The sequence below is a fragment of the Artemia franciscana genome, chromosome 2, assembly GCF_032884065.1.
Source record: "Artemia franciscana chromosome 2, ASM3288406v1, whole genome shotgun sequence".
Taxonomy (NCBI): domain Eukaryota; kingdom Metazoa; phylum Arthropoda; class Branchiopoda; order Anostraca; family Artemiidae; genus Artemia; species Artemia franciscana.
The window spans coordinates 52,225,002-52,237,808 of record NC_088864.1 but is presented as its reverse complement, the minus strand read 5'-3'; the positions used below and the strand labels follow the sequence as shown (position 1 = coordinate 52,237,808).

At 33.9% G+C, this 12,807-nt stretch overlaps 1 protein-coding gene across 2 annotated transcripts in view; it reads right to left on the bottom strand.

Moving 5' to 3' along the window:
• LOC136043468 (paired box protein Pax-6-like) overlaps positions 1-12,807 on the bottom strand; it is a 55,635-nt gene that overhangs the window by 9,753 nt on the left and 33,075 nt on the right. Inside the window, exons 6-7 of one of the 2 annotated variants that reach the window (XM_065728389.1) lie at positions 3,057-3,206; positions 1,778-1,860 (exon numbers count right to left, since the gene is read on the bottom strand). In XM_065728389.1, the coding sequence (XP_065584461.1) occupies positions 1,778-1,860; positions 3,057-3,206 (233 nt within the window). The remainder of the gene's footprint in view (positions 1-1,777; positions 1,861-3,056; positions 3,207-12,807) is intronic. The other variant, XM_065728393.1, reaches the window with a different exon arrangement.

Genomic DNA, 12,807 nt, shown 5'->3' with positions numbered 1-12,807 from the left:
AAACCAATTCTTATTCAGTTTCATTAGTATTTGCCGTAACAAAAAAAAAACACAACTAAATTATTCTCTGGGAGAGGTTTCACTAGATAGGGCAATGGTGGAATTTTTCTAGAAGGCGATGGGTACAATCTTGCAACATTTACAATAGAGTGGGGATTATAGGACAAAAAAATATTTCAGAAAGCTAACTTATTTTTCTGAATACTACAGCAGTTTGTATTATTGCAGTAGTTTTACTATTTTTAGTCTTTTAAAGAGTAGGGAAGGGTAGGGGAGAATCAAATTGATTCCAAATCACTGAGAAGTTTATGGTCGAAGCAAAACATTGAACTGGTAGTTAACACGTGTCCAAAAACCTTACGAGTGCTGATCATTTATGATCACATCGTGATCATGATTACAATATATCACACCATGAAGTGATATATTCATAAAAAAAATCTACAATTGAAAATAATTTATAGGATAGCGAAACTTGACAAATAATTTAACCTAAAACTATGTTCAAGTTTGAACGCGAGTCGTCAGCTAGACAACTGTACCAGTATTATTTAATTTTTACACGCTGTAATGATTTACATGGTTCCATACCGGTGTTTTGACCCACTGGTAGCAACAGACGTAAGGGTGTGGAGGCAGAGGGCATTTCCCCCTCTTTTCCCCCTCCTAAATTTCGAAAAAAGCCTTTTTTGTATTTACATTGAAAAATACCATTTTTTGGTATTTCTGTTGGCAAATGTAATAAAATCCCCCCTCCCCTCAGATTTTAAAATACATTCCCATCCCCAACATTTTCGTGAATTGGTACCACAGGGTAATCATGCCTGTGCACAAGCGAGAATAAGAAAGGGTTCCTCTAATAATCATGCAAGGCCTTTTCATATGATGATGCTATGGTTTTACATTAAATCACGGATAAATATTGGCCTTTTTTGCTATAAAAAAAAAATTAATTTTATGTGAGTCAGGCTGGGGAAAGCTAAATTACTCAAAAAGTTGGTTTTACCCATAGTTTTTTAACTGCATGCACCTTTGATTAATGAAAATATTTGAAAAAGAAATATTGTTCTATATATTCTTTTTTTTAAACTTCGTTGACATCTTCTTAATATGGTAACAGTTGTTACCATAATATGGTAAAAGCAGGAAAGTAACAGTTCTGCTTAATTTCATATATCTATTAAAAAAGGACTTTTCACTACATAGCCGCCATCTAAGAAAACCACATACCCTTTTTTAACAATTAATCACTTGGGTAAACACTTACCCAGGGGAAGATTGACTTCCTAACAAGGATTGCGAATTAGTCCCATAATTGATGTCATTCTTTGTAAATATGGACATTTACCGTTGACGAGTAAGCTGTCTCTAAACGAGCAATAATATTACCGATAACAAGCTGTAACTACTGTTCCGCATAGCAAGAATATTTGTCAATATTGCACACTATAATTGGTTGCAGTGAAGTCACCATATCCCAAAAAACACCTTTCTTTACATTTTGAGGAATGACAGTCACTGCTCTATGCCTGGATTAAGAATAAAGCTCAATACCCTTGGAAATGCCCCATGGATATTAACTCGTTTTTGTTCTAACATGTATATTGTAAGACCATTCAGTTTTCAGTCATACATGAAATATCATTGTAAAAATTCGAATTATTAAGAAAAGAATTGATAATAGTATTGTTGCTGTAGGGACTACCTAAATCTAATAAGCCCTCTTATTTCCAGTAGTACATGCTCAAAAATCCCTACAAACGAGTGTTATAGTCACCTGGATACGCGCCTCAGGCAATCCTATTTTCTCAGCAAGCCGCTCACGAGCAAAGACGTCCGGGTAGTGGGTCCGCTCAAATTCTGTAAAAGATACAACAATTTTACTTACAACTCCACAATGCCCTCCTTTAGAAAAACAAATAAGTTGCAAAATTCGATCATTTTCCCTAAATGTTTCTATGGTTGCTACGTTGTCCATAAGACTCGTGTGTTTTGTTCTTATACTCACAGCGCTGCTTTTACAGCTTTTTTCAATTTGATTCTAGCCAGGTATTTAGAATTAGAAATGAAACCTACTTCAACTTCGTGCTAATCGTTTATATTTGTCTTCAAGGGAAAAAAGGCATTTAGAAGTATTTCAAAGGCCTCCTAACAAATACAGAATGCCCTTAAAACATGGGCTTTTTTATTCTAAAGATCTCTTTGTGTTTACCGCAATCCCAAAGATAAGCTATTGTTCATAAAGTAGTGACTATTTTATTTACTCTACTTATTCTTCTTACTGTAATCGCTTGTGATTCTCCTTTTCAACAGAAATAGGGTCATGCGCAAGGAGCTTGAAAGAATCCCTGATAGAAATCAGGCTCTCTTCTTTTTCTTATTTATCCTATTTCCCTGTTGTTTTTTTTCTATTTTTTCACCAAATTTTCGAACACCAAAATTTTATAACACCCATGAAATAAATTCCAATACAAGTCGCCGACTGAAAGTTTCCAATAAATATTCCAACAAATATCATGATTTTCACCTTCTACGCTTCAATTTACAAATAAAAATACTGCCATGTTTCTTACCAGCTGTGTATACAGTATGCTGACTACTTTATTTTTCATAGTGACTGCTTTTATTATGTTATTTTTTCTCTTTTTTCAAAGGAAAATCAATATTCTCCTGAATTGTGCGTCAAATTGAAACACATTTAGTATTTTTCAAATCAGACATGTACCCAGAACGAGAAAAATTTTGGAACCACATTTCCCCGAAATGTCAAACGTTTCTTGATGTCCCAATAAATTCCTATATTCACTGTCCTTGTTTATGATTTTTAAATATCCCCCTGGAGATAATGGCACCTTATTAAAATGATACTAACCTTTAATCAGACTTTTCAAAAAAAATTATTTTCTACAGCACTTATCCTAACAATTATATTAATCCTTCTTTTAGCGACAGAAACATGTAATTTTAAAATAATATTAAAAATCTTGTACAAGCAATACAAATAATACAAGCGTCATATTTTGAAAAGTTTTGATTTTATCTTGAATATAACTAACCTTTTTCCAAACTGTCAATTTGTTCGTTTGTGAACGACGTCCTGTTCCGCTGCAATTTCCTTTTGAGTCGCATTCGAGCCTGGGGATCCTCTTCACTCGATGAACCAGGCTCAGAATTGCCATCGGAAATGCTTCCATCGCCGCTACATTCTGGAATTTCATCATAATAAATAGTTGAACTGTAAAGTATTCTCTTTTTCCTTGTAAGCAAGACGACCGCAGTTAAAAATTAAAACAAATTGACTAGTTTGAAGATATAAGGGGTTACATGGACTGCAATCTTAGTTTTCCTTGAGCCATTTTTTTCTATCAGCAACAATAATTAAAAGGGTGATATACACCATTCTTGTAACTTTTCAGGAGAGCCAAAAATGGAAAAAAGCTTTTCGGCTGAGTGACATACGCCATTCTTGTAACTTTTCAGGAGAGCCAAAAATGGAAAAAAGCTTTTCGGCTGAGTGACATACGCCATTCTTGTAACTTTTCAGGAGAGCCAAAAATGGAAAAAAGCTTTTCGGCTGTGGTTGCTGTGAAAGATGAGGCTAATAGAGATAAAGGGAACATTTTGTAAACCAACTTTCTAAGTTCTTTTCAGTGATATAAATTAAATTCATGCATTACGAGTGAATTCAAAATTATTGCATTTTATGGCGAATGTCTCCTTTTCCTTCACAAAAAAGGATTTGGCGTATGTCTCTTTTTATTTTCACAACTGCACAAGATAGAACAATTATGGCTGCCATTTGATTCCTAGTGCTGAGTTTACCCACTACATATACATAATTCATTTTCGACCAAAATAGCATATGTCGCCCTCTTAATTATCATAGCCGAAATATTAACTACTTCAGTTACATTTGCTGTCAACTTTTAAGAGAGGAAATGCAAAATTTTTTTCTTATGAACCATTGCTCGTGCAGCTTCGGTGTTGAAATACATACATACATATACCTTACAACTTCGTATTCTTATGACAAATTTTGAGTATATACAAAAAAAATCCAAGCACAGTTGTTAATATTAAATCTACTGCCATACTTCAATGCAGTCACACAAAAATAAACTAAAGTGAAATAAACCAAAATGAAAGATGTATTTTGTACGATAAACCAATACAACGGTTCAAAAGTCCCATATAACTATGCGTATATTTTTTTTTTCCTTCTTACTCGACAAAGAAATAAAAAGTCTTTGTGCTTATTCTATCGTTTTCCTTTTTCGTTTCTAGTATGAGTACAAGACAACTTCTCTATAAATCCCATATAACTATGCGTATGATTTTTTCCTTCTTAGTCGCCAAAGAAATAAAAAGTGTTTTTGCTTATTCTTTTTCCTTTTTCATTTCTAGTATGAGTACATGACAACTTCTCTATAAATCAGGTAATTAACTGTCAAATTATAAGCCATTTTGGAACCTTCCTTCTATATATCATTGATTTCTCTCACTATTTTTTTTTATATATATTTTTTTAAATTGTTATAAGGGATTCAATGTGTCTTCCCCTTCTTCCAGTTTTATCGTGAGAGGATCCGCATAAATACTACATAATTGCTTATTTTGGAATAGCCATCGCTAATTCGGATGTGCCATGTGAACTGCACTTCAACTTTATTTTCGTCAATGAAGTGCCCAGGCACATATGAACGGTAAGGTATTTTTCGAAGGGGGTATTTTTAATATTTTTCAGGAAAATTTAGAGTTTCGGATGGGTCTGGCCCTAAGATTTCCACCGTCAGCATATTTCTGGAAGTACCTCTTTTCAACTATAAGAAATATGTATTTTTGTTAAAAATAAATAAACTACACGTAAGACCTTTTCAAAAACATCAATTTTTCCTGAATCAAATTGCACATGAAAAACAAATTTGAATTTACACTTTTTGTTGGTTACTATCAATTATTAGATTTTATTTTCACTTATAGTCTGGGCACCAGTGTCTGGTCAACAAAGCTGGAGAAAAATTTAAAAAGTACGTAAATTGAATTTTAGTTCGTTCTGTCCTGCCTTCTGAATAAGATTTGCGAAGCAGGCAATTGAAAATCTTCCTTCGAGCAAATTCAATTACAAATCAATACCCCTGAAGTCTTCTAAATTCCCCTTTCGAAATCTAACTCGATTTAGCCGCACAAAATTTGCCGCATCGATGAGCTCTAAGGCTTGACTAGCGCTAAAACGATCATTCCACTTCGTATCATTCCGCGCGGCGCTGGAGAACGCCTCTGTTCCAATGAACTAGGACTGTCAGAGTAAAAGGTGATGAATTGTGGCAAAACCTGTTTTTTTCACAGAAGGGTTTGTTTTATTCATGAAGAAATGATGATTATTGTCGGGAATGTATGCATGAAAGGGTAATCGGAAACAGTGTAATGAGACGAAAACGAAAGACCGTGGTCTTTTCGATTTGAAAACAACAACCTGATCTGCATGGAAATGTTTTTTGTGAATCATTATCCTTGGAAAGAAAAACTATGAATCAAACGAACCGTAAGATTAGGGATTGAACTGTCGCGTGCTGAGACAACTACCCAGCTTAATTAGGCTTCCTGTAAGGAGCTACGATTTCTCTAATTTATCCTACAAATGAAATTGTAGAGTAATTGTCAATCAAAAGGGATTTAACAATTTTAGCTAGCTTTCACAGATTCCAAAGCCAAAGCATATTGAGAAATTTCCATATGCTGTTACGTATAATTACAGGTGTGAGCGAAAGAAATTTAGGTATGATAACAAAATTTCCAGACAGTTGAGTTCATTTGATTATGGAATCCCGCTTCTTCGATTGTATTTCCCGGAAAAAAAAATATAAAACATGAACTGATGTAAAAACTATGAACAGGGTACCATTATGTCAAAAGTGTTATTGCAAAAAAAATATACAAAAAACATTAAGTTGACATTTGATACAGATTTGGTCAACATAGTGTCTAATAGCCGTAAGAAGAAAGATAATAGCACATTATTTAGAGGGAGCATTCTCTCACAGGGGGTAGAATCAAAATTCAGAACAGTCAACCCTAAAATATGTTTGAAATCTGGAAAATAAATGGAATTTGGTTTTGCGAAAAAAAAGTTTTTTGGAAAACCCTTCCAACAGAAGTTGCAATCAATCAAGCTCTGTGGCTGGCAACTGGAATTCCAGCTAGAATTTCATAAAACTGGACAAGTATAGGTTAAATAGTAAAATGTTGAAGAATTTTATGATGCCAATCACTGTCTATAATACCTAAGCCTTTTTCTAAAATAGCCACAAAGACCACACGGCCCTTTTCATAACAAACAAATACAAAGTAGAAACAATAGGGAAAATATTTTCAAGACAGTGGAAATCAGTTCTGTGGATATTTCGGCCCTATGTCCAAGGGCCGTCTTCAGCACAATACGAGAACGAGAGAGAAAATATGTATATATAAATAAACTTACATTAAATTGTGAGAATTAAAACTAAATAATGTTTTTTAAACTTTTTTAAAAACAGCCCTAGCATCCTTACTTCAACGGAGTTCAACCAGGACTGACAAAAAGAATGAAGTGAGAATATAAGTTCATTCAACCTAAAGAGAACAAAGTGATTAAATGCAATTTTCAAAGCCAACCTTGCTTTTTTAGCAGCCTGTCTCAAAGTATCGTAGCTGGTTCAATACTATTATAAATCGGTTCAGTACAATATTTTGTTTGAACATTTTTAATTGAATTTGAGTATAAAGAATTTAGTGGGTATTCCTCTAAGTCCCTGTTCAAAAAAATATTATTATTTATTTTGAGATTAATTTCGATTGATTCTCGAACCACCTGTTTTATCCCCAAATCATTACTGATGAGTGAAGATTTTTCAAAAAGTATCGTGTGGGACGGATTATTAAATATATGCCAACCTAAAGCAGAATCAAAGGAGTTGTTGGAACTATTTGAATCCGTTTGTCTAGATTCTGATGGGTCCTGCCGACATAGTATTTTCCACAATCACAGGGTATTTGATAGACCCCTCTTTGGCGAGTAACTGGGGTCTTATCTTTACCGGAATTTAAGAAATTAATTATTTTAAAATTATTAGTAAAAACTACGTACAGATTATTTTTTTTTGCAAATATTTTTTAATTTTGTTGTGATTTTCGGGATATACGGAAGATAGACAATATTTGAGGGCTTATCAGTAGCCTCACATTGTGAAATATCTTCTTCGATTTTACAAGAATGTCTTTTTATTCTACGGTTAATTATTTTATTGACAAAAGGAATGGGGTATCCATTATCAAAAAGAATATCTCTGATAAAGTTTATTCCTGCATTTATATACGAATCGGAGCAAATATTCAGGACACGATCAATGAGGGAAGTTACAACTGTTCTTTAACGTGTGGGGGGGGGTAGTTTGAATTAAAGTGAAGATGTCTGTTGTCTTGTGTTGGCTTTCGATAGATAGTAAAATCCAAAATATCTGCATTACGAATAATTAACACATCTAATCTCAAAATAAATAATAATATTTCTTTGAACAGGGACTTAGGGGAATACTCACTAAATTCTTTATACTCAAATTTAATTAAAAATGACCTAACAAAATATTTTACTAAACCGATTTATAATAGTATTGAACCAGCTATGAAAAGGTCTTAGAGACAGGCTGCTAAAAAATGCAAGGTTGGCTCTGAGAAATTGCATTTAATCACTTTGTCCTCTTTAGGTTGAATGAGCTTATATTCTCACTTCATTCTTTTTGTCAGTCCTGGTTGAACTCTGTTGAAATAAGGATGCTTGGGCTGTTTTTAAAAAAGTTTAAAAAACATTATTTAGTTTTAATTCGCACAATTTAATGTAAGTTTATTTATATATACATATTTTCTCTCTTGTTCTCGTATTGTGCTGAATTGCGCTCTTGGACATAGGGCCGAAGTATTCACAGAACTGATTTCCACTGTCTTGAAAAGATTTTCCCTATTGTTTCTACTATGTATTTGTTAAGCCTTTTTCTGGCGCACCACCCCCTCCCCCCTTCAAGGGGCGAAGTGGGTAACTGTAAAGTTTTAAATTGCATTCCCAACAACATCTCATATGGTTGTTGTCTTTGAAGAAAAAGAGACAAGTTTGGTCTGAAACTTATTTTGGGGATGGATCATATCTCGTAGATACTTAAAAGTATTAAAAAAAATAAGCTCGAATAACACACTACCTTTTCTTTGTAGATTCCAAAATTTTTAAGGGGTATATTTGAAATTAGAAATTTACCCAGTGTCTCCTCCTTGGAGGGGAAAGATCTGAGAATTAAAAGGAATTTTAGAACATACAATTTTTGCGTTGAAAATCTCGAAGTTTTCGAATTTTCAAATGTAACTAATTTCAAGATTTAACTCACCCTGCCATAACTGTATTAATTTTTTCACCTGAAGTTAGTAAATATTTATGTAAAAAAGCCATCAAATGCTAAGTTTTTACTTACCATTGCCGGGACTAAAAAAAAAGTACTTTGCATGCAATACCATTTAAATAGAGTTTAAAAATTGAATTGTGCCATAATAAGAGTCTGATAATTATACAAAATTTTTGGCACACATGGAGGAATTTACTTGCAGGGTAAAACATTCCGGTCAGGGTGAATTCTAAAAAAGTGCAGAAGAATACATAGTGTCTTATCAGTATGGGATATTATAGAAGAAGTTGCGAAAACTTTGATATCTTTAGGGAGAGAGAAATGTCTGGAGGCCCCTCTGTATACATGCCTGTGCAATGTGTCTGCAGCGATGGCCAGCGTTTACCCGCTCCCCCGGTTTTCATCCCATATAAAATACACTCCTTCCCACGGAAAATGCCCCCTCCCCTCGTGGAAAATAAGGTTTTCCAAATTTGAGAATTTTACTTGAGTTGTTTTTTTTACCATAGAGGGAAGGAATTTTGGTAGTTTTGTATTATATACCACTCACTCAAACTTACACTGTGTAAAACTCGAGAACAAACCGGTTTCTTCGTTAGTTTCTTTCAGCTTAGCGCGAGAAAAGACAAAGACAAGCGACAGAATAGATGGGGAATATATAATTTGGGCTATATTTACACATAAGGGCACCATTTCCTTCCCCCTACGGGAAACAAAAATAACAAAACTCAAATAAAATTCTCAAATTTGAAAGCCGTATTTCCCACGGGGGATATTTTCGGGGGGGGGGAGGATATTTACCGGGGTGTTTTCTGCGAAGGAGTATTTTCCACGGGAAGTATTTTCTACTTGGGGTGTTTTCCACGGGGAGGCGGGGTTTTCCGCGGAGTTTCTCCGGGGGCATTTTTCTCGGGGGAGGGGTATTTTCCATGGGGTTATTTTCCACGTTTTGGGTATTTTTTGGGGTTATTTTCTGGGGGGCGGTAAAACGACAGAGGAGGGTAAGCGGCTAGAACCGCCTGCAGCAGCTGCAGTATCATCCGTTTATCAATTCATGCAATTCAATCTGAATGGTTTTTAAAAATTGTAAAACATAGCTTTTTTAAAGGTACAGCCAATGCTTGCGGTTCTAATTTATTCATATATTCCACCACTTTAACCAAAGTCCTGAATTTTTATTTCACTCATTCTAGTGGAAAGTGGGTATTAGCGTGTTTATTAGTTTGCTGGTGAAAAATGACAACCTTTAGGCTATTCATCATCGATAGTTTTCTGATTTTTTTTTTTTTTTAATTGGATTATTTATTCTGTCTCTTAGAAAGACCTTATCCAGATGCTTATCCGGATACATATAAAATAGTGCTTCCAAAGGCCTGAGATGAGGGAGCTCAGCGAAAAAAAGCGAAAATAGTCCGAAAGCACCTTTTTTGGAGCGAAAATATGACTAAGGTACGATTCTTTCAAAAAAAAATTTCCAAGATATGTACTGACTTGAAAAACTCAATTCCGGACTACTATAAAAGAGCATCACAATAGTGCAGATGAACCTCATATGCCATCACTGACTGTATATATATATATATATATATATATATATATATATATATATATATATATATATATATATATATATATATATACAAGGCCAGGCCCAGGCGACCACATTATCATCCTTAAGTGAGACGCTTGACGCTATATAAGATGGATTGCTGACGTAGATTCACCCCTGGTCCTAGTGATCAAACAGATGTCACGAAAAGCAAATCACTGGGTAATCAATTTACAATAAGTGAAACGTCCTATGTCTCCGAATTGACTTATCAATTCGGAAAAGTAATGTTAGATGACATTTTTATGAAGTGGTCATAATAATTTGATCAGAGGGTACCACAAATAGGACTGGTTTGTCTATTCCTTTGATGCATGGGAAGGGGCAAAGTTGATGGCATTTTGTGGACCAAATCATGTTTGTTACAAAAGTAAGAATCTCGGCGTTTTTGCTGTCAGACATCAATATGCGGAATGTATGCCATAAGTGCCAGCACCATTACAGGTTTTTCAAAATGTCTTTTTGCCGTGAAAATACTACAATTAAATTAGAAAGCTTCAATGACTGTTTTATTCTCTACCTACTAGACCATTTCTTCAAATGACGCAGCAGAACAGTAATAAAGAAAAAAAAATTAAGCATAAATTTTCAGTGCTTATCTTTTATAACCACCACACTCAAATTCTTGGTCTGACAGAGCCTGTTTCTTTATGTAGTTTCTTTCAGCTTAGCTTGAGAGAGTGTATATACAGTAAAATGTAGGCATATTTTGATTAAATATTTTAGTTTGTGTTTCGGTTAGGTTAGGGTAGGTTAGAAACCAATTAATATAATGCGTTCTTGGGGCCTGATTTCCATAATTCTCTGTTGTGGCTACAATGATATTGGTATATTTCATTAGGATCAAGGTAGCTTCACTTCTTGAGTATAGTGACTATAACAGACAAGTACAAAATTTCATAATAAAGGTATTAAGATGCCTCTGTTTGAGTAATTGAAGGTCGGTGAGCTGACAATAAGTATGAAACAATAGGCCCAAGGAAGAAGAGCCCTGATAATTTTTTTATTCATGAGTGAGGTCATTCGATTCTTGCTTTTAGGAATCAAAATGTAAAATATTGGGCAAAAGTACAAGTGCCTCCAAAAATTTAAAAACCTTATATTGTTATGAAGATACTAAAATTAAAGGAAAATTGTTTTATTTCTTTCTGCTTATCAAACAGTTTGTGGTAACGAACTGAAGTAAGGAGCGACCCGGCTCAATAGAAACCAAAACTCTAAAAAACGGAATTTTGATACCAATAGCTACATCAAAAGAATTGCATTTTAATGCTAATTTCAAATATATAAGTTTCATCAAGTTTAGTCTTACCCATCAAAAGTTACGAGCCTTAAAAAACTTGCCTTATTTAGAAAATAGGGAAAAACACCCCCTAAAAGTCATAGAATGGACGTGGAATTTTGAATTTTTTGCCAGAAGGCAGATTACGGATGCGTATTTGTTTGTTTTCTTTTTTCCCAGGGGTAGTCGTGTCGATCCAGTAGTCATAAAATATTGCGAGACGGCCCATTCTAACGTAAATAAAAAGCTCTAGTGCCCTTTTTAAGTGACCTATTTATTCTACAGCCTTTGTGATTCAGTGGTCATTCTTAAGGAACTGGGACAAAATTTAAGCTTTATTGTAAAGAGCGAGGTAATGACAAGGGGATAAACCCTCTCATATACGTAATAAAAACACACAAATACAGAATTTCGTTGCGTAAGTTAATTCGTAAGTTATGTATATCTTTTACTAATAAAAATGTTCGTAAAAAATTAAAAGTTCTAGATGCCTTCTTAAGTAACCAAAAAATTGATGGGACAACTAGACCTCCTCTCCCGCTCTTTTTTTTCTCAAAATCATTCGATCAAAACTATGAGAAAGCCATTTACCCAAAAAAATAAATATGCAAATTTCGTTTTAATTATTCATCTGCAGAGAGCAAAAACCAAAACATGCATTAATTCAGAAATGTTCACAAATAAAATAAAAAAAACAAGTATTTTTAACTGAAAGTAAGGAGCGACATTAAAACTTAAAACGAACAGAAATTACTTCGTATATGAAAGGGGCTGCTCCCTCCTCAACGTCCCACTCTTTACGCTAAAGTTTTTTACTGTTTTATAAAGTAGAATTGAGAGAAAGTGTCAAACTTTAGCGTAAAGAGCGGGGCGTTGAGGAGGGAGCAGCCCTTTTCATATACGAAGTAATTTCTGTTCGTTTTAAGTTTTAATGTCGCTCCTTACTTTCAGTTAAAAAAAAATTCTTTTTTATTTAATTTCACTACTGTTCGAAGTGACGTAGCAGAAACAAAAACCAAAAAGTGCAGAAAAATGGGCGTAATGGGAATTCAAAAACAGAAACACACTGAAGCTCCTAATATTCTTTTAATAATTAAGGAAAATGAAAACTTATCATCAAAATCAGAGTTTGTTATAAAAATCGTAAGAAATCTAAAATTAAAAAAAGAAAAAAAACTAACAAATAACAATTATGATTACAATTATTTAAAAAAGAAAAACTTCTAGAAAAGAAAAGCGTTATCTCCAATAACGGTGTCTTATAAAAGGTTTATAAGCTGCTCTGCAGATACGCAACATATTAGTGACTACTAGGTGACTAATGAGTTCATGATTTAGAGAACACATGTCACTTTACTGTTATTTAACTTGGTAAGTCAAATGCTAGAATTTGTCTGAAGGAATTCGTGCACTCAACATTTGGCGTTTTGATAATGTTTTTTTTTTTTTTACTTTTTGCGGGTTTGGGTTTGACACATTACACTTTGTTGACT